Source organism: Cricetulus griseus, chromosome 2, assembly GCF_003668045.3.
Source record: "Cricetulus griseus strain 17A/GY chromosome 2, alternate assembly CriGri-PICRH-1.0, whole genome shotgun sequence".
Classification (NCBI taxonomy): domain Eukaryota; kingdom Metazoa; phylum Chordata; class Mammalia; order Rodentia; family Cricetidae; genus Cricetulus; species Cricetulus griseus.
In genome coordinates, this window is record NC_048595.1 from 360,999,394 (window position 1) to 361,022,729 (window position 23,336).

The 23,336-nt window shown below is 41.5% G+C and overlaps 1 protein-coding gene across 2 annotated transcripts in view; it reads left to right on the forward strand.

Moving 5' to 3' along the window:
• Ctnnd2 (catenin delta 2) overlaps window positions 1-23,336 on the forward strand; it is a 654,324-nt gene that overhangs the window by 445,432 nt on the left and 185,556 nt on the right. For both annotated transcript variants that reach the window (XM_035439156.1, XM_035439157.1), the window contains one exon: window positions 1,418-1,631. In XM_035439156.1, the coding sequence (XP_035295047.1) occupies window positions 1,418-1,631 (214 nt within the window). The remainder of the gene's footprint in view (window positions 1-1,417; window positions 1,632-23,336) is intronic.

Sequence of the window (23,336 nt, forward strand, 5' to 3'; positions counted from 1 at the left end):
TTATGTTTGCATTATGTGCATGAGTGAAAACACTTCTTGTAAGCTCTTAATGAATCATCGGTGTTCCACCCTATGTGCATGAAGCCTTCCCTCTGTATGTTTGTAAGCTGGTGTGGGAAATGCCACTGGAGATCCCTGCATACATCCTCGACTGCTCACAAAAGGCCTTTTTTCCCCTCCTTTACAAGGCATATCACTCAATTTTGAAAAACAATGTTTTAGTAAATCTATAGAAGCCTAAGGTAGCAAGTCGTGTAATTAACTCTCCTCATTCGTTCAGCATTTATGTGGTGAGCATTTACGGTGAGCATGGCATTGTACTTGGGATGAAAACATACTGATGAAGTAAATGAAGAGCATAGTCCTATGGGACCTTGGGATGCTGGGTTGGGGAGTAGGTAGGTCCAGATTACAGCTAGAAGCAGTGAGGTTGAGCTCCCTTGAGAGAGTGGCAGGATGCAGCCAAGTGTCCTAGCACATTCCTGGGATGAATAAGATTTCTGGGATAAGAAAATTAAATCATGGTGGTATTAATCCTTTAATCCCTAGTAGCACTGAAGTCTAAGTAGAAAGAAAGAAGCCCTCACAAACAAATCAGGTGATTTTCCACATAAGGGCAGCAGTGTTCAGATGTAGCTTTGATGATCATGATGTGTACACAATACTGTGTGTATTAATGAGCTACTTTGTTGTCTTTTTGATTTAAATATTTAAATTGCCCGCAATGTTAATGGGCAACAAAAAGAACACATATCTGGAAACACACCACAAAACATTTCTTGCATTAATCTCCAGATTACAATTTCTTTTCAACAAATGGAGCACTAAAAGAGAAATCATTTTTCACTGTTGTTATTCAAAGACTTAAGTAAGATGTGCCTTCTGTGGTCATCCATGCTGTGTCTCTCACTGCAAGTGACCTTCTTACATCCCCAGAGCTGCTAAAACAAAACCCCTTGTGTCAGTTATTTCAGTTTCTCATCTAGTTTCAGTGCCTTTTATGGGTTTGCAGTCTTGCTGTTGTGTAGAATTCTTTCAGTGCTTTCTGTATCCATACTGTGGCCATTTAAGACCGTGGTCAAATTTAGTTAAGTCTCAGGGATGGTGATCACTTTAACTCTATGAGCATGTGACATTTTTGTTTTGTTTTAAAGAAATGTCTGATGCACCCACTTCGAAGTTAAAATCGCCTTTCCAAGATTCTGTGGTTTGAAAGCAGTGCATTTACTTTCTTATTGGTAGGTTATTAAAGCGGTTGCAGAAGATGGAATCCAAGAAGAGCACTGTTTTCTTTCCCTTTAATAAACCTTAATTCAGTGCAGTTGTCTGTAGCCAGTTTTCCAAGGAAAACAGTGCTTGGGCTCAGACAGAGGAACCTGACTCTCCAAGGCCAAAGCTGTTTCCCTTGTTGTTTCAGATAAGGAGACAAGGAGGTATACAGCTCCTGGTGGACCTGCTGGATCACCGGATGACGGAAGTCCACCGTAGTGCCTGTGGGGCTCTGAGGAACTTAGTGTATGGGAAGGCCAACGACGACAACAAAATCGCCCTGAAAAACTGTGGTGGCATCCCAGCCTTGGTGAGACTGCTTCGCAAGACCACAGACCTGGAGATTCGGGAGCTGGTCACAGGTTAGACTTCTCATTAAATGATTCTGTTTTGTTTCGAGATACCTGTTTCATTTTCCAGCCCAGTAGCAAATGTGTGAACCAAGTGTTATAACCCAGAACCTCCCAGAACTGATCACATAGTCATTCTCCAATTTCAACTGAGTGAGTAAAATACCATCAAAGACAACGCACATAGTACTTTGATCATACTCAATAATTAGAATCCAGTAAATGTAGCTATCACTAGAATTCTATGATCTTACTTCCATCCTTGTCATTTGCTTTAGAAGTAGCTGAGCATCTTACGGCACCCACAGGCCATCATTAGAGTAACATTAGAAATAAATGATAAAAGGACAAAGCATTTGAGCTACTGGCAATCAGGCATATGTTGTGGTTTATAAGTGCACCAAGCATATTGTGGTTCTGATGTTAATTTATTGTGTAAAATACCCCTTCATGCTCAAAGCTCCAAGGATATAGTACTGAATGCTAAAGAACTGTTTGGAAGTTAACTTGAATGCCCTCCCACATTCACAGAACTGGGTTTTAGACTTAATTATTGCAGCTTGTAGAGTAATGAGGGTTTAAAGAGTGAGAATATTGAAAGCATTCCACCAGTACCTTTCTTGGAATAACTGGGCAGAGTAAACATTAGCCATTAACTGTCATCCCAAACTTAGTTAGCCATTAACTGTCATCCCAAACTTGGTAAGTGTGCAGTCTTAACTTGTTGGGGGTCTAATGACATACATGTCCCCAGTATGGGATTCCAAATTGCTCTGAGGTCCCTCTTCTTCATTATGATCACTGCTGTTGTGGGTGATGTTTCGCATCTGGTTCATTAGAGTATTCCTACAATCAAGTATTTGACAAATGAATTGCAAACTCAACTTTCCCAAAAGATCTCTTAATTATCCACTATACCATTGCATTGACCTTCTGTCTCAGGTCTAAAACTTCCCTGTATCTGTGTGGATGAAATATGTGAAAAAATTATTTAAGGACAAATATAGTTCAAGCTATAGAATCATAAGCAGGCACACAAGGCTCAAGGTCAAGACCCCCAGTTTCAGTACATTTCCTTGTGTTTTCTTCCTCCGAGTTGGTCGTTCTGTTTCTTGTTCTTAGCTGAGTTTAAACCAGACCCAGAATAGCTCATTCTTTTCTATTTTTTATTTGTCATGTCCTCCCCTCACCCTTACTTGCTTGCCGGCTTCATTTACTCTTCATTTTTGTAAAAGTGGAGGGTTTTTCTTGTGGGAACAATTATTGGTGAGGGTTAGAGTGTTATTAAAGTAATGTTTCACAATAAACTTAGATCGGTCAGGCAAGGTAAGGTCGTCATCATCTGCATTTTGTGATATTTGCAGACTGCTTTGAGGTGAATTATGTAAACTGAACTCTTCCCTGCCATTATGGTTATGCAAGACCATCTTTATTTTCTCTGGTTGTACCTGGGAGAAAAGGACTCAATGTGTGTGAGGGAAACCAGATGCTTAGTGATTCAAGATTTTGCCACTGGATGCAGAAAGCCAGGAATGAGGGTCTTCACAGCATCTTCTGCATATGTTGTGCATGCCATTTCATGCTTGGAGAAGACTTGGAACTAGGTCAACTTCGTACTGTCTGCAACACACACCATTACCTGGAAGGTGCTTCAATAGCATTCATCGCATATGAAAGGTGGAGGTAGAAATTGCAAAGGGCCCATTGCATGGCGCATGAGCTGCTGCCTGCTCTTGAGGTGGCTGTAAAGGAGTTGAGAGAAGCTGTAGCATTCTCCAGCTGCTTTTGGAAGATCTTGGAGACCACCACTTTAACCCAGAATAAGGTAGAAATGTCTCTACTTGGACATTTCTTGTACTCCATTTGGAAATATCAAAAGCATACACCCTTGTTAGAAGAACAAGAAGATTCCACATGGGGCAAAGCTTGGGCTGTGGGAAGGATGTAGTGCTTGGCCTGAAGGCAGAGAACTTCCCTTCTTACTCTGCTTCTCCCCACGGTGGCCAACGCTGGCTTAGCTTTCCTTCCTGAAAGGAATGCTACCTTTGAAACACCAGTGAATCAACTATGAACAATCATAGTTACCACCCTAGCAGATGTTCTCTGCCTTCCCAGAAGGAGACTGTTGTATTCTCCCTGTAGCTGGAGTTAGCATTGCAGGTGATGTTAAATAGCAACACTTGGGCCCCAGTCCCATCCTGCAGAAGGGAAGGGGATGAAAATACCTGTGAGGACAAGCTTGCACAGGGAAGTGGGGGCTAGGAATACAAAGCCTTCTAAGTTTCCCCAGTGGCAGAGATCTGAGGGGACCAGAAAGCCCACATGACTCAGTTGACTTCTCTTGAAACATCACCCCAGTGATCAGGTTTAATCAAAGCCAATCCCCCTGCCTGAGGAAAAGGAAATGAGGTGAACAGAATGTATCTCAGAGAGCCTTAGAGACAAATTTTCATCTTCAGCACTGGCCTGTGTCATCTGCTAAAGGGTCTTTGAAATGCTTATTCTGGTGGCTCCTGCAGAGCTTGGGGAATTCATTATTTTAGTTCAGCTAACCCAGTAAAGCTCCATGGTCACTAAACCCTCCATTTCTCTCTTTCTCCTCCTCTGATACTCTTGTCTCTGTCCAAGTGTCCAAGTCCAGTAGTCTCCTTGGTATAACAAGCCTGCCTGTGTGGGCCAGGAATGTCATCCTTTCCATTCATCCCTCAAACACTTCAGAGTGCACAGCTTTTAGGTGTTCTGCTAAGCCTACTGCCAGGGTGAAGCTCTGTTCTGAATGACCAATGCCTGGATATTACTGACTGCTAACTATGTGAAGATACTGTGGTGGTTTGAATAGGCATGGCCCCCATAGACTCATGTGTTTGAGAGCTTGGCCCATAGGGAGTGGCACTATAAGAAGGTGTAGCTGCATTGGAGTAGGTGTAGCTTTGTTGGAGGAAGTGTGTCACTGTGGGGGCAGGCTTTGAGGTCCCATATACTCAAGCTATGCCCAGTGTGGCTCACAGTCTCCTTCTGCTGCCTGTCAATCAGGATGCAGAACTCTCAGCTCCTTCTCCAGCACCATGTCTGCCTGCATGCTGCCATGCTTCTCACCATGATGATAATGGACTAAACCTCTGAAACTGTAAGCCAGCCCCAGTTAAATGTTTATAAGAGTTGCTGTGGTTAGTGTGTCTCTTCACAGCAATAAAACCCAACTAAGACAGAAGTATTCTGACAAATGTGTCCACATTTTATAAACTTACTAGATGAGCAGTGGAGAAGTCAGTGTCTATGTAAGAATGGCTTGCTTCACTTCCTTTGCTCCAAGGAGCCTCCACAAATCCTTTGGGGAATGAGGTCAAGTGTTCATGCATGAATTAAATAAAACTGTGACTTTTCAGTTCTCCAGGAGGCATGATACAGAATTCATCAAGGACTCATGACATGGTGTGTTATAGAAGTTCCCCTAGGTAAAGGGAATTATTTCTGTCTCTGTCTTTCTTCTGTCTCTGAGCTCATATATTGGAATAGAATGTATTGGGAAATGTTGGAAGAACGGGGAGAGAGAGGTGTTCTTTGAAGTCATTCTGTCTATAGTTATACATTACAATTTGCAGAATTGTAAGGGGATTAATTTAGTGATTTTAACATGTTTTATAAACAGGAATCTGGATGAAGTCTAACTATTATGTCGTGGAATCAGCCTCTGTGTCCATCAGCAGGGAAATGAGTAAAGAAAAAAGTGGCATATATACACAACAGAATGTTATTCAGCAGTAAAGAGCAATGTTGTGTAATTCACAACAACGTGGATGCACCTAGAGATCATGGTATGAAGCAAATTTAGTCAGGTCCAGGAAGAAAATTACCACCTTTTCTCTCATTCGTGGATCATAGAATTTATATAGTCATAAAATTGTGTATGTATATGTGACAGGAAAGTAGAGGTGAAGTCTCTAGGGAAACTAGAGGGACTCACAGGAGAGGGAGGGTTGAGTGGGAGCATGACAGGGTCAAGTGCCTTACATACTTGCATTAAAATGTCCGCAAGAAGTGTATTACCACGTGCAAGGTGTATATACCAATTTTAAAAAGATACCAAGGAGTCCAAAGTACAAAAAGTAGGATAAAATAAAGCATAAATTCCATAAATTACGTATCGAATAATTCCTGGAAAACTATTTGAACAATAATTAAATGTCAAAATAGAGGTATCTATTTTGTATACAGATACAGCACACAACCACATATGCTGGGAAACACCTGCCTGCTTACTCTGCAGCCTCATCTCACAGCAGCATTATTTCTTTGCTGCCTGGTAGGCCTGAGAATGCATCATTTTCCTCCTGTGCAATGATTATGATGAGATAATGATCAGCGTTGCACTTAACCCCAGTCATAGTTATTCTCTGCTGTCCATTACTCACAATGCTTGGGAACGAGTGAACCAATTAGAAATGCATGCATGTCCTTTGGGCTTGACTAATGGAAGTTTTTCTCTCTCTAAATGTGGAAATAATCAACATAAAATTTGAAATACACAACTGAAGTTTTGAGAATGCTTCACAAATCATAATAAAGCAGCACTTATTGGAACATGGACTTGGTTAGTAAGTTTTACATTGGTTAAAGCAAGTGTCCTTGGGAGCATCACTTCTCCAACAGTAGTGGGTATTGTGTTTATGCTGTGCATGCCCAAATGGCCCTTTCTTTTAATTAAGGAGACCAGCCACTGACTCAACCTTGCCAATGATTTCATTTTTCTTTCTTGGTTTTTAAGTTGGCATACAAAGTATATCATGGCATATACTTCAGTCTGATTCCTCCTACCCCACACTGTTGCCCGTTCTCTCATCTTCTTCTTTTTGGTTCGTTTCTGCCCCATCAACAGTTCCCCTTTCTTTCATACTATGTATTCTGTTACCTGCTCTTTATTTTATCTTCCCTTACCCTAAAATCTCTTCCTCCCTGTTCGTGGTCCCCTGTATGACTTCATGACCTAAACACACACACACACACACACACACACACACACACACACACACACACACACACACACACCACATTTCAGTCCTGCATATGACAGAAAACATGCAGTTTTTGTTAATGATGCTGATTTCCTTCTACCTACTCCATGTATTGTATCCCAAAGCCTCACACATCTGGCGACATCATTGTCTTGTTCCCCAGATCTGCTGCACAGCAACCCCAGCTTACAGCATCTATATCCTGGATCTCAATATCTTCCTCCCTAGTGTTTTACCGTCTTACATATTCCTAAAAGTGGGCAATGGGGAGATATAATTAAGAAAATAATGGTTCTAAAGTATCCACATGTATGTGAACTAAACTAGATGTAGAATTTACAGTAGAAGGTCTTATTTTTCTTAGGAATATTTTATAAATTTAATTTTATCTCTGATGTTATAGGATTCTGTGATGGTGTGTGCTGATATCTAACTGTGTATTTCTTTTAAAAATCTTCCTTGGTACTGAACACTCCCAGGTTAAACAATGACCTTCTCCAGTGCTGAAATATTACCTTAAAAAAAGAAAACACTAATTCCCACAGCCTCCTTTTCTGTCCTCTATGTAATTAGTTAGACTTTGACCCTCAAGTTATTTTTTCTTTTCTTATACAATTTTGAGACCTTTGCCATTTCTGTTACATAACTGCTGAACAGTTTCTACTGCCTAACGTTTATTTGTGGCATTCATTTTTCTCACTCTCTATATGAGCCTCAGAGAGGATGGGCGAGTAATAGGGCATCATGTGTTTCTTTAATTTTAAGAACTTGCTTTCTGATTTTTGTGGCCTCTATTTTTGGTTTAATAATATATACTGTTAAAGAATTTCTCTAAGAATGTTATATAGCATGAGTTATCTCACTCTTCCCTAGTGTCCACTCTTCTACTTGGGAGTGACTGTTTCCTTAGCTTTGCAGGCATGCTTTCCCTGTGACAATCACTCTAGATTTTCTAACTTTTAAGACAGAAGTTGGGGTGTGTTGAGCTCAGTGCACACAAATGAAGTGTGATAACTATTGGTGAGCTTTTACTCAAGGTAGACTGGTAGGGTGAACTTTTACTCAGGGTGGACTGGTAGGACGAACTTTTGCTCAAGGTGGACTGGTAGGGTGAACTTTTACTCAGGTAGGGTATACTGTGTGGTGAAGAGCCCTTAAGTGCCTTTGTTAGGTAGGCTTTTCTTCAAGACTGAAATTTCTCTAGGGAAGTTTTTTTAGCTCTCCCTTTACAATCAGTTTTCTTTTCTTTATTTTCTTCTGAAAATCTTTGGAGTTGTCAGTTCTATGTAATTGTTCTGCCTGCAAGGATGGGCCAACACATACCTGCCTGTGAGTGTTTGTTGCCCTTATATGGTTGTAGCAAAAGCAGGGAATAGACTCCTGTTTCTATACAGAGCCTTCAGAGTTTCTCACTTTCTGTCCCCTTTCCATATGCTACATGCTTGCCCTCTGTGAAAATCTTTAGGACAGTCAGGCTACTCACTGAAATAGAGCTCCTTAGGTAGACTCCAGTCCTAACTGAATCCCCCCAGAGCCCTGCTAGTCCACTAAACTCCTTCTGTTTACATGAGACACAGCATGGGATTTCTTTTCTGCTAGATGACATCTTTCCATTCTCTTCCTAATTCTATTAGATTCCTAATGACTAATATCTTCCCTGTGTGTGTTCTGAACAGTGTGTAGATATTAGTGAATATTATCCTCCTTCCTGGTAGAAGGCAAGTTGGAGGCATTACTCTCAGCATAGCAGCTTCTTAAGCTTACTAATTCAAAACATTTTATTATTACATTTTTAGTGTTGCTGTGGATTGAAGTCATACTTTACCAGAACTCTACAATTGAACTATATTCCCAGCCCCAAGGCACTTTTCTTTCTACCTAGTTTTCTACAATCACCCAGAGGCTCCTTCAAAAGTAGGAGCTGGTGGTTTGCCATGACAGCCTTTATTCCACCTTTTTGGCTTTTGAGAGAGAGGGTCACTTAGAATTCTGGGCAGACCCCTGTGCTCTTCACTCATCCTTCTCTGCATCTGGGTTCCAGTTCAGTTCAGTGATTAGTTGTGGGTGTCTGCTTCTATTTTCACCGGCTGCTGGATGAAGGCTATAGGATGGCATATAAGTTAGTCATCAATCTCATTATCAGGGGAGGGCATTTAAGGTAGCCTCTCCTCTGTTGCTTAGATTGTTAACTGGTGTCATCTTTGTAGATCTCCAGACATTTCCCTAGTGCCTGACTTCTCTGTAAACCTAAAATGTCTCCCTCTATTATGGTATCTCCATTCTTGTTATCGTCTATTCTTCCCCTGACTCAACCTTTCTGCTCCCTAATGTCCTTTGCATCCCTCCTCTTCTCCCATTCCCATTCTCCTAGCTCCCTCCCCCCTCTTCCTGTGCTCCCAATTTGCTCAGCAGATCTTGACCCTTTCCCTTTCTCCTGGGGACCATGTATGTGTCTCTTAGGATCCTCCTTGAAACCCGCAGAAACAGCTGACCTGAACATCCGAACATCCGGGAACTCTTGCTCCCCAGTCTGATAGCTGGAATACCAGCATGGGACTGATCCAGACCCAAGAACATGGGTTTCTGTGCGGAAACCTCAGAAATCTACGGGACCTCCTGTAGAAGTTCAGTACTTATCCCTAGCATAGGTGTGGACTTTGGGAGCCCATTTCATATGAAGGAATACTTCCTGAGCCAAGACACACGGGGGGTGGGCCTAGGCCCTATTCCAAAGGATAAAATAGACTCTGATGACACCCAATGGAAGGCCTCACCATCCATGGGGAGCAGAAAGGATATGGTATTAGTTGGCAGGGGGTAGTGGCAGGGGAGGACGGATGGGAGAAGGGAACTGGGATTGTCATGTAAAAAAATTCCTGTTTCTAATTCAAATTTTTTTAAAAAAAGTTGAACAAAAAGAATTCTGGGCAGAGAGTTTCTGCATCACAGCAAGAGTTACGGAAATGGGTCAGAAGAGCAAGATTTTTATCAAATTTAGAGCCATCATGTTCTCAGGCTTCAAAATTATACCCTATTTTCATTCTTTATTCCAAACAACATGTACCCATGTTGTCCAGCACAGTGAATCAGGGCCTCCACAGTACAAAAAGCAATGGCACAAGAGTGAAAATAAATACAGATGTCTCAGAAGGATGGGACAAAAATGCAGAAATGTCAAATATCCAAGGAGAAATTAAAATCAAAGGATAAAACCTATTTCATGTTGAAACCCAAAGACATGAAAGTTCAAAACAAACTTAGTTTAAAAAGCCAGTATTTTTTGCTGTTGTGTATTCTAGTTCAGAGTGAAAGAGGTTGTAATCACTGGCTAAGATGAAGGCATCTTTGATGGACTGTCGTTCTGCAGTCTGGAGTATCTGAACAAAGGGGGACCCTTGAAATCATGTTGGAGAAACAATACCAGTCTGGTTTCATTTAGCTTCAAGAGTCCATTATCAGTGAACTTAAATGTAATCAAGAGAAAGGCTGTGTAGGTTAGCTATGGTGTTAAGGGTACTGAAGAAAGCAGCAGTTAACAGCAGTTAACAGCAGTTAACAGCACTGGCTGCTATTCCAAAAGACCCAGGATGAGTTTCAGCACCCACATGGTTGCTCAAAACCATCTGTAACTCAAATCCCAGGGCATCTGACCCCTTCTACTGGCCTCCTCCTATATGGTACATAAAACACAAGCAAAACACTGAAAAACACATAAAAAATTATATAAATAAGTCTTTTGATTTGATGTTAAGCATTTGCTACCTGAAAGAGATTTGTCTGTATCTGATCTCTGGTCACTTATTTTGAAAAGTGGAACTGTGTTTAAGTCCCCTTATCATATCAGAATATGGCACGGAGACAACCTAACTCATCACCACTTATATAAGCTGTGGTTTCCCTGGAGGAGCAGACACCCTGGAGTAACATGGAACATGGACTTACTTTCAGGATTAGACCTGCTACTGGAGGAAAGTAATTTCAGTTTGAATATAGCTGCATGGGTGTGAGTAACTGTGCATCAACATAGCTTTGTTGTGGACATGGGAAGCTGGCCCTCAGGTTACAGTTTACAGAAGCCACATACAATACCCACTGTGTGTGGCACTATTTTCCAAATAGAATCCTGGACTCTGTAAGCTGAGTGCATCCTGAGTATAGATGCAGTGTGACTTGCTAGCTTCCTGCTCCTGGCACCATATTTTCTCCCCTTCTCTGCCTGCTGCCATGTCCCTGCCATTGTGGACTGCATGCCTCTGCAACTGTAAGCCAAAATAAACCATTTCTCTCACAAGCTACTTTGGTCAAAGTGTTTTATCACAAGAAAAGTAGCTAAGATAGTAGACATATGCAGCATCAAACAAGCAACCTCCTGGGGTGCCTGGCTGCCTCTCCCTCTCGTTTAGCAAATGCCAGGACACCTCTTATAGAAACCACAGAAACTCGAATTCCCTATGGTTACTCTTAGAAGAGGAAGAAGATCAGAGCTCAGCCTTACCAGACAAGCCAGCAGATGGTTTGGTTAAGCCTCTCTAGCACTCTGGGAAAGAGTGCAGTAGTAGTTGGAAGAAGCCTGCATTCTGTTAAGTGTGGTCCATTCATAGGAAGGAAGACATCCTATAAAATGACTGCCTCCTCATGAATGCATGGATGTTTATTCCAGTCAACTGCTGAGGGGCCAGAAGATTGAGTTTTCTAGGTCTCTTAAGGACTATAGGACATCTAGCCAGCTTCTACACAGTACATTCGTTATAGAGACATTGCCTCTTCTTATCTGCTGTCACTTTGGCCATTTTAGAGTCATCTCTCTGCATTGATTAGCTCCATGGTATCTACATGCAAAAAAGCAAAAATTTACAGTCCTCAGCACTGTTCAGACTCCCAGTTTCCTCCTCCCAAGCTGAATCCAATTGAGTTAGAAAATATGCACCATCAAAACTCTGTCCACCTCACTGTCTGCCCTAGAGATAGATACACATCTGTAGGTTATTCTCATTTGTTCATTAAACACATCAGTGAGTGCAGTGAGTGCCCATCCTATTGATATGGGGCCAACATGCTTAATGTTGCAAGAAGAGAAATCCCAGGTTCCTCCTGGTCATAGACCAGCTTTCCCATGGATACAGGTTCCCTTTCCATAGCTAGTCATGGTGAGTGCTTTTTAGGGAACCAAATGGAAGATGAGGTTGGGAAGAAGCCAAGTAGGGAGAAGTTCTGCTTTTTCAGGTGACTCATATATGAGACAACAGAGACCATAAGTAGAATTGCATAATCAGGTCATAAAAACAATTGCAGGATGTTTCAGGCTTAAAGCCAGAGGCAGGGCTTGTGTTGTGGTAGACAAAACAGAGAGTCAACCAAAGCAGTAGATCCAGTTCCATAAAGTGGCAAGAGCTGGCATGAAAAATCAAGTGAGCTGTTTTTTCTGAGATCAGAAAGGGCTGAGGGCTTATATCCAAGGAAGCTCTGCTTGAAAGAGAGAAGCCTGCATGTGGTGACATATTAAAGTAGATGCGAGTTTTCCTCTCTCACACTGGAAATCTGAAGGTGTGTTTTCACGTGAGGACACATCCCAATCCCATGGAATCTTCATACCCATTTTCCTTCACAGCTATGGTTCCCATTTCAATAGTTTGTGTCTCTTACTGATGATCATGAACATGCCTCATGCTTGAGATAATTTGGCTGTAGATTTTACAAAAGAGTTATAGCTTATATTACAATTGTATCTAGAACAAATCATCCTTACATCTCTTCTTTATTAACTGTAACATAAGACCTAGCATGTGATCAGATATCACTGGTGGTGTTGTGCTGTGGGTGTAGTTATCGTCTTTTACTTACCTAAAAACACTGTAGAGTTTCATCAAAATCCTTTGCCTGTGCTATACCAATGGTTCAGTTTTTGCCCTGCAAAAATAAGGACCTGAGCTGGGATCCCCAGAACTCAAAACAGTACAAGCCTCTAACTCAAACACTGGGGACATAAAGACATCAGGCTCCTCCTGTCCAGTGGGTTAGAGATCTGGGCTAGCTTAGAGACATTGTCTCACAAAAACATTGTCTATGTGGAGAAATGATTGAGAAAGACACCCAGCATCAGTATCTGATGCACAGGTGGGTATGTGGGTGCATGTACACACACACACACACACACACACACACACACACACACACACACACTGTGCATGCCCATAGGCTAATGTTAAGTGACATCTGATACACACACATATACACTGTGTATGCCCGTAAGCTAATGTTAAGTGACCATCTTCATTCATCCTACATATTCCCAAACCATCTGAGGTTGCCTTTGCTATTCATGCAAAATTCATCTCTGTGATCTGTAGTGCTGGAGACCTAAGATGAAATTCTCTTACACACCTTTGCCAGACATGCTGGAATCTTAGGAAGGTCCACAGGAGGTTATTGGTGAGCACTTTTGTTTTTTTTGTTGGCTCACCAGCCTTGAAATGTACAGTGCATTTGTGCTCGTTAGGCCTGACAACGTGTAACTGATTTCTATCTCTACTTTGCAACTCAGGAGTTACAAGTTAATTAGGAACACTTTTCCCTAATTATATTTGAGGGTTTGCTCTATTTGCTCTACAATTATCACAAAAATTATGTTAACTAGTGTTAACAAACACAGCATAGAAATCCCCACCGGATGTTGGAGGTGAGGGGCAAAGCATACAGTATCAACATTCCTTGCCCAACACCTGGTTTTCTTCCCAACAGATGTTTTTATTCTATACTTATAGTAAATCACCCAGAACAGACTTCTTTCATGCTGAGTCTTAGAAGACAAAACCAGTCTGGCAAAATGGAAGCTTCAGTTTTGCTACTTCTATACCAGATTTTCATAGTGACTTGCTCCTGCAGGGGAGTTTTCTTTGATGGCATGATTGACATTATGAAGTGGTGGATGAAGCATTTATCTAGTTATTCTTTATCAATTAAAAACCCGGGAGTCATATATCAGGGTAAGAACCTGAATGATCAGAGAAGCAGTGGAGAAGTGACCAGTGACCTCTCTCTCTGTCCTTCCCTGATCCAAGGCTGAGAATATTTCTAAGTCCTACCCTATGACTTGCAGTGTCTCTCTATATGTCCTTGGTCCTCCAGAACTTCTATGGCTAATTTTGTTCAACTAGTAGCTAGCTCCACCCTCTGATTCAAAGTAAACTTTATTGTCAGAATGCATTCAAAATGTCCTATAACAGGTAGATGTCAGCCACATGTCCTCTAGGAAATGCTTAGGAAATGCTAGGAAATGTCCTCTAGGACAGGGTCTCAGGGAAATGACTCTTAGCACAGGAACTATAGTCTAGGAACTCGAGAAGCAAGGAAATTGGTTTAACTTGGCCTTCATGTCATCTTACTTTGCCGCTCTTGTAAGATATGTAGCCAAGGTATAGTAGACAGTAAAGACAAGAGGGAGATATGAGCTCTGCCCTCAAGGAGTGGCCAGTTGAGAGTAATGGATCCATTCTCCATAAGATGAACAGCAGGGAAAAGATAGAGAAGCCCAGAGCAGGAAACATCACCAATCAGCTGGCCAGGGGCTCTGTGGATAGGCAAGAAGCTCTCCAAGGACTACACACTAGTAGCTTGTGTTTCTCCCAAGCTGTTGTGACAGCCTTAGGCATCCAGATCCTTAGTCCTTGGTAACAGCTCGTGTTTGAGTCTTGCCTCTACAGAGTAGGCATCTTGTTGAAGTATCTCTCATGACCATAGCTTGCACATTCTCCTCTTGGCTCTTTGCTACATTTTATCAGTTCCCCAAATCACTCTTCCTCTCTTTGCTTCTAATTCCTTTCTTCACGCTCTGCTCCATTTGTCAGTAACTGATACCAGGATGATTTGGACACTTGCCTGTGTCAGGAAAGCATTCTGGAGATGAGGCATCAGGAACCGAGCATTGGGTTAGGCAAAGATCAATCAGGTTCAGGCAATCTTCTCCCACTGGTTGGATTCTAGAAGGTAAGTGAGAGCCTTGGCTAGGAATCAGTAAGTTGTCTGGGGAAGCAGAAACAGACTGAGACCATTAGGTGAATTTGTGACTGTGGGTGCTGCTGGTAGGTGGATCTGATGTCTGTGTAGAAGACTCCGTTTTTCATTTATTGGCAGCAGTTGCCAATGTTCTACAATGGAAATTCAGAACTTGGGGCAAACAGGGCTAATCTGGAGCCCTGTAGAGAGTATCAGAAATGGGGAACCAACTGCTGGACACCTTTGAGGCCTTAGGACCTCTTCAGCTGTCAAGAAGCAGTTGTGGGGAGCTCAGGTATACATGCTGGACTGTTTGGAAGACCAGTGATATTGTAGAAGTAGTGTTAGAAGGTCATCATCTTGGGTTCAGGTAGCAGCAAGGTAGCTGTCAAGCTGTAGGGAGGCATACATGGTGCCTGTGAGATCAAGCTGGTGCCAATACTGAACTGAATTGAGCAGTTGTGAACTCAAGATCACTTGAGATAAGCATTTATTGGACCAGATAATGACAACACAGGAAAGTAGCAAGAGAGTGTCTCTCAACCAATTCATGGAGTAAACTCAGCAGCCTGAGTATGTACCTGGAGAATGAGTATTTGGGCCCGTCACAGCTGTCGTTTGGCCAGGCTTTGATTCTGGACCAGTCACAGTCATGAAGGCTTATGTTTTGGATCAGTCATAATCTTGCTACCAGTGGTAGTTGTCTGTCCTCCAAGGGAAGTGCTTCCCCTGTGGCCAAATTAAAAATGGCTCATCCAAATATGTGATTGCAGAAAGTCTAGTTCAAACTGTTTTGACAGTCCTCCTGGCAGTAATTGTGTTATCTAGAGCCAAGGAAGTCTGTGACAGTCTTTTCATGGCTCTCTCAAGGCATCTGTAGAATGTTCCAGAGTTTTGGTGCTAAGGGCAGTCTGACTGGTGTTAGACTGATAGTCTTTTTGTTCAGAATGGCATAGATAGCAAGAGAGAGTCCAACCACTGCTAATTATAAAGCCAAGTCACCACATTCTCAATGTTTTTGTTTATTGGTGGGGGATGGGTGTTGAACAGCAGAAAGGAGACTTACAAACTTCGTAGAATCCATCATTAATAATGATAATTTAACAAAGAAACTCTGATTTTAACAGATCTTAACAATGTTTTAATAATGCTCAGACCTTCCCAGTACACATGGGAAGTGTGTCTCTGGACTAATCTCCAATGAATAAAAATATAAAGGTTTTTCACAATGAAAGCAATTTGTGGAAAGAGGTTTAAAGATGGATGCTTGGCTTTAAGGCAGTCATAGAAGAAAAAGAAAACATGAGTCATGAAAGCTGTCACTTTATATAAACCCCATAAACCACCTTGGCAAGAATGCATTTAAGCTGAGTCATCTGTCTGCTTATCTTGGTGAATGTGTTCAAACTTACACACATACTCACAGATAAACACACATTCCCACTGAAAGTAGAGCCCCTTTTCACGCCTGACATTGCCATTTCCTTTCATGAGGGCCCAATTCTGCATGTGTGAATCTGTCTGAGATTCTCTCCCCATCAATATGTGCTCCCCAATCTGACCTCTGTGTGCCTCTGCATGGAGGGGGTGAGGCGAAGATTGTATGCATCCAGACCCATTTCATACAAATACATACTTGTCCTACATTTTGCTTGACTTCAGTCTACACTGACTTTTTTTTCTTCTTCTTCTTCTTCTTTTTTTTTTTTGCACCAAACGGATTTTAATTCAAGAGCTCAGTTTTGTTTTCAAGTGGTGTGCATGCTGTGTTCACACACACAGTGTCCAGAGTTCATCTTGCAGCCACTTAAATGAACACAGAAGGGAGCCTGCATTCCAGCCAGGTGTCCGGTATTGAATGCTTTCATATTGGCACTGACAGGACTCCTTCACAGTTTGTGTCAAGAGCTGACTGGCAAGTGCATGATGTTTTCAGGGCAAAGAGCTACCCTCTCTCCTCTTGGTGTGATTCAGAGCCTTCCTTCTGAAGTTAGTGAGAGACAATAAGACACTGGACATACAAGGCCCAGAAATGCAAATCCCCACACAGAGAAAACATTAACAAAACAGGATAGTGGGCATGAAAGCTAGCAGTTTGAGGTTATTGGTGGTGGCTCCTTTATTTGTTTTATTGGGGTTTTTTGTTTTTATTTTGTTTTAGTTATTTACTTTTTAGATGATTTTCTAGTCTCAGTGTAGCCGATGCCTGGTTCCAAGCATTCCCCAGGATGCTGCAAAGAAAGAATGAGAAAGTGAGAAGGAAAGAACACAAAACTGAGAGAGGTTGAAGTTAAAGTAGCAACATTCCTCTCCTGGACACCTGTCTCCTCCAAGACTCCTCTGTCTTGCACACACAGACATGTATAAACACAAATGTCTACACATAGATGTGCACCCAAAGTGAGTCCTCAGCATCAGGGTTGCTTTCCCAAATAATGGGTGCACGTAATGCTTCTCTCTCCATCTCTTGGCCCTTGACCTTGACCTGAGGGGTTTTTCCTGTGATGTGTAATCACCATGTACACTGATCCCATCCACCCTTTCTTAAGGATATCTTCGGAAGAATTGTGTTAGCATTCTTAGCTTCATGTAGCCTCCAGGAGACTCCTGATGCTTTGTTACATCGACAGGAAGTAGATATTTCTACTTGACACACATTTCAGTTTTTGAGATGGACGTGGACTATTTAGGCTCTGCCAGCAGTTAATCAATTTAATAACTTTCTGCAAAACTGTCTTTGCTATTAACTTAGCTATTGGGGTGTGTAAACACAGATGTGAAGTTTTATTGTGGGGGGGGACTTCACATTGAGCATGCCAAGTTATTTATAAGTTGAATCTAACAAACATGTGATTGAAAAGGGAAAGCTGTGGGATTTCTGAAGGGAACCTCCCCTTCAGCAAGCACAAAGCCTCATTCAGCCAAACAGACAGTGCATGGAAAGGAATAGTCTCATGTGTGACAGTCTGCTCCTGTGGAGGTTTGAATGAGAAATGTTGCCCTTAGGCTCAGGTATTTGAACACGTGGTTCCTGACTGGTGATAGTGTTAGGGGAAGTTTAGGAGATGTGGCCTTTCTGGAGGAACTATCTCATTGGCTGCTTGGTGCTGTGTGTCCTTAACATGACAGACCATCTCCCTGGAACCCTAATCCCAATTAAGTTGCTTGAGTTGTGGTCTTTTATCACAGCAACCAAAAAGTAAATTAATACAGTCTCCAAATATTAAATGTCTCTTTACTGCCAAGGAGTTCCCTCACCATCTCTGTCAAGGCTGCCTGTTATTTGTGTCTAAGGAAACAATGTTTACTATGGCAACAACCAACTCTAGGGAAAGTCCTTTATTTAAAAAAAAACAAGAAAAACAGCCGGGTGTTGGTAGTGCACACCTTTAATCCCAGGACTTGGAAGGCAGAGGCAGGCAGATCTCCGGGAGTTCTAGGCCAGCCTGGTCTCCAGAGGGAGTGCCAGGATAGGCTCCAAAGCTACACAGAGAAACCCTGTCTCGAAAAACCAAAAAAAAAAAAAAAAAAAAAAAAAAACAGAGCAGAATTGGGCCACAGTAAGTTTGTGTGACATGGGATTTATAAGAACTCTAGCTCACAGCTACACATGGAACTACTACTCCCACTCCATTTATTGCTCATTAGCTACTTTTTCTATGTGTTTTCTTCAGAGACAATACAGAGGAGAACTGTGACACTAGGAGTTGAGCTCAGGAAGGTGACAGCAGTCCAGTCACTTATAATAAGAGCTCCCATGCATCTATGGGCTATGGTAAAATAAAGCCACCTAGAAATGGATGAGAGAGGAGAGAAGTTGAAGTTAGAGCATATCCATTTCAAACAAAACAGACAAATTCAGTCTTCTATCTCATAGGTAATCCAGTCCTAGATGGTCAGCTCTAAACAAATATACATAGGAATGATAATGAAGGGAATCAGCAGGATATAGATTTATATATTTACGTGTGGGCATGTAACAATAACTGAAGAGCAATAGACCTTGAATTTGAGAGTGTGTAGAGGGGAAGACAACATGAAAGGAAATGTCAGGAAAGATGAGAGGGAGGAAATGATATAAATACTGTACTCATATATGAAATCCTTCAAAAATAAATTATTTTAAGCCAACAATTACCTCCTATACACATCTCCTCCAAGACAGTAATTCACTGGCTTTCACACACCAGCATGGACATATGTGCACACACAGGTATGCATATACAGGAGCCAAACATACCTTTTTATTATTTTATTAGTTCAAATTAGGAACAAGATTGCTTCAGATGTCAATCCCTTCTCTCTCTCTCTCCCCTCCCCCCAACATCCCACCTGCCCCTAGCCATCCCCCCTCCACTCCCCAGGCAGGGTAAGTCCCTCAAAAGGGGCTCCCCAAAGTCTACCACATCATCCTGGGCCAGGCCTAGGCCCTTCCCCATATGTCCAGGTCAAGAGCGCATCCCTTCACAAGAGATGGGCTCTCAAAATACCTTCTTTTTTTTTAAGACTTTACATATTTAATACAGTGCGTTACCCCTGTACAAATGGAAAAAAATTAAGTTCAACATTTCTAGACTAATATGGCTGTTAATTTTTGTACAATGCCAACTCAGCATGGTAAACTGGGATACTTTTTTCCAAAGTTGACAAAACAGCTAAAGTTTCCAAAAATTCAAATATGTATATATATATATATATATATATATATATATATATATATATAGAGAGAGAGAGAGAGAGAGAGAGAGAGAGAGAGCAATAATGGCAGTATGTTATGCATCAATAGCAGCAACAGCTTTTCCAGGTTCTGCAGTCATTTGAAAAAAATTGTAGAGACATCCAGCACTCTCCATTAAAAAAAAAAAAAGTAAAAAACAAAATCCCAGAAAAACAGCACAGTTCTGTTACTCTTGTGGTACTTGGCATCATTTTTTTTAAATTAGCTTCTCAATCATCATCTGGAAGGAAACCATTCTGAGCAACATCATTAAAAACAGCTCTGATAAAGCACGGTCACTACTATGTATCATAAAGCAGGTCCACATATGAGTGAGTACATATCATGTTTGTCTTTTTGTGATTGGGTTACCTCGCTCAGAATGGTTTCTTAGAGTTCCATCCATTTTCCTGCAAATTTCAAGATTCCGTTGTTTTTTTTCTGCTGATTAGTATTCCATTGTGCAAATGTACCACATTTTCTGTATCCATTCTTCAGTTGAGGGGCATCTAGGCTGCTTCCAGTTTCTGGCTATTACAAATAATGCTGCTATGAACATGGTTGAACAGATGTCCTTGTTATATGAATGTGCTTCTTTTGAGTATATGCCTAGGAGTGGAATTGCTGGATCTTGTGGTAGACTCATTCCCAGTTTCTTGAGGAGTCGCCATACTGATTTCCAAAGTGGCTGTACAAGTTGGCACTCCCACCAGCAGTGGAGGAGTGTTCCTCTTTCTCGCATCCTCTCCAGCATAAACTGTCATTGGTATTTTTGATTTTAGCCATTCTGACAGGAGTAAGATGGTATCTCAGAGTTGTTTTGATTTGCATTTCCCTGATGGCTAAGGATCAAGCATACCTTTAATTATGTCTTGCAATATAAGGCATACTCAGACATGCAAGTATAAGCATTGGAACACATATCCAGGCATACATACACAACTATGTACACACCAGTGCACACCACCACACACACACACACACACACACACACACACACACACACACACACACACACACACAGCAGTCAGGGTGCCCTTGGATTTATCATGCATTTGTGAGCCTTCTTGGATGACGTCTTTATCTGAAGGATTTCTGTCCCAAGACTTCATTTCTATATCTGTTTTGTGTACCAGGCCCAGCAGATCTTCTGCAATGCTCCCAGAGATATGCAGGTCATTCCTCGGATTGTCACTGCTCCCCGGGGACACTGTGATTGCTGCTTTGCTGGCTGCTACAGTCTCGCAGACTGGTCTCCAGGCAGAATGTCCCATGGGTATCAGCCTCAAGCCCCCAGAGAGCTGTACCTGTAAGCTGTTATGTGACCCAGAAAGAATGGTTTGCAGTTCCTTGCAATATGGTTTATATAGAAATCCCTGAAGAGTGCTCCTAAGGCCCCAGATGTGAAGAAAACAAAGATTTCCACCTCTACCTCTCTCCCTGAGATGAGATTCAGGCTTCTTCATGCTGGTCTGGTACAGACCATGTTCCGGTCCTTCAAATCCCTACCCAGAACTCTCAGGACTGCATTCTGTCCCTGGTGTCTAGTAGCTGGTGTCTGTTTGGATCAATTTCTCTCCTAGGAGCTTTTCTGTCCATCCGCCAAGACTCTTCCAGTCAACTTGACCATCCAGACAGGTCCCAATCCTCCCAATAGTTTTGTGCCCAGAACCTTCTGTGTCAACCAACACACCACAAGCTGATGACCAAGTATGTGACATGTGTGGGAAGAAAGTGCTTTTAGAATATTTTAGAATGTATCATTCAGTACACACTATGAATTATCTTTGGAATGGGGCACAATCTAAGTATGGAATTCATTTCTGTTTCATGAACACCTCATACACATTGTCTGAAAGTAATCTTGTATAACTTTTAATAATGTTGTATATGAAGCAGACTTTGCATGATGGCAAGAGTATGGTAGTGGCTCTTATTTTCTCTTGGTGACACTGGATAAACCAAGCAGTGCACCTGTATTTTTGTTACAACTTGTCACATAAAGTAGGATGTGTTATTTTCCACTTGAGCCTCGGGATATTCCTTAAAATCATATTAGGAAATACTTGGGATTTGAGGTCGTCAGATTGGGAATACTTAGCCTGTGGTAGATTCCATCAGCCTTGTGTCTCCATGCTACCTGGGGACACAGGTCCTGTCTGATTTCCTCAGTGGACACGGGCATTGTGATTCCCAGAAGCTACCAGGTTATATCACTGCAGGCACACACATTTGTTTGGCTGTCTATAGATCTAGGCCAGGGTTCCACTGTTTGCTGGGAAGTTGCAGGACAGAGAGTTTGCTGCACTGAGTCCCTGGTCAAACATGGAGAAGGGCTGGTTGCTACTAACCCCATCCTTTAAGGCAGGTAAGTTCCATCTCTGTCCCCCCACCCCCATGTTTCACTGCTTGGACATGAACAGAACAGACTGTCTTGTATACATCATGACGCTGAAAATTCCATATTATGTTACACACACCATCCTCAGATATTTATTATGTAAAGCTTAATGAGGGACACTGAGGGTGAGGATGTCTGAGGGAGAGAGATATGGCTTCTAACCAAGGGACCAAGCTCCACTTGGGTCTTGAGGTGCTGGACAGTGAGTACTACACAGGGCCTCAAGCATTTGTCTTGGGATGCCATGGGGAAGAAGATGTGCTCTCTAACCCAAGGAGCACCACCCTTAGGTAAATCTAGTGGAGACAGTACTCCAATTTACCCTTCTCATGACTGATACATCTCAAAGTGCTTAGCTTACTATGTCCTTCTGCTAGCTTACTGAGAAAAGATTAGTCCTATTACAGGTATATCTGTGTGTGTTGGCTGCCCATGGAGGGGTAGGGTCTCAGCCAGTCAACAGTAAATATTTTCTTATAATGCTTTAAATATTAACTTGAAAATCCACTTCTAAAAAAAATTCTTACATGCTAAGGCTATATATCAAATTTCCTTTGTTAGCCACAGACTCAGTAAATGCTGCCAGAAAATTCTGGAAAAGCAGAGCCACTAGATCACTATTCAAAGAAAATAAAAAGCATGTAACCAGTATTATCCCCATGCTAGGAGGAAGAAATATTTTTTAAAAAAATTAATGTCATCTGTCCCAAACGAAAAGTTTCTTCTTGTTTATGAAAAAGATCATGTTAGAATACAAATCAATTCTCCAAGAAAAATATGTACAATTTTAAGATGTAGACACGCTCCAGAAAGGTGTGAATTAGCCACATTCTCAGATCCAAGACATGCTGACAGGAATAGAGGCTGGCGTATAGTTTTAAAGAACATATTTACTATAAGAGATGATCCCTCTGTGAAAGAATTTAAATTGCATGTGTTGCAGATGCCAGCATTATATATGGTTAAATCTGTGCACTTAAAAGATGGTCCTTATTATAAACAGTAGCCTTGTTCTGAAAAACATAACAAATTACTGTTTTATTTTTCAGAATAAATGTCCACATGTCTTATCTTTAAAAAAAAAATCCCCAACTGAAAAAAATATATCGTCTGAAAAGTAATGTAATAAAGCTATGAGAAACTATCCAGTTATTTCTATACATGCCTTCTTTATAATCAATAACTCTAAAGTATGGGTTCTTATCTCAGTTAATTTTAAATAAGTGTTTTCCAGTTATCAAAGTTCTGTATTCTACAGAGCACTGTCAAGCCATGGAGTTTTCTAACAAGGTCAAGAGCTCATCATGTTTTGTCTTTCTTGTATGATAAACAGATAACAGCTATTACATTTTCTTCGGGCTGTAAGTGATTAAATACTGTGATCCTTCTTAGTCTAATTCAATTTAACACTAACATTTAATGCAATGTAAGTCATAATATGAACATGTTCTTTTTGAAAGAGTGAGGTTGGATGGGCTTCTGTTATCAAACATGCCAGCCTTTTCAGCTGTGCTTGCCTCTGTTTTGTTAGAACTCCATCCCTGATGAGGCATTCATTGTTAATGACATTCCTGTGATTGAAGCCAATAGAATAA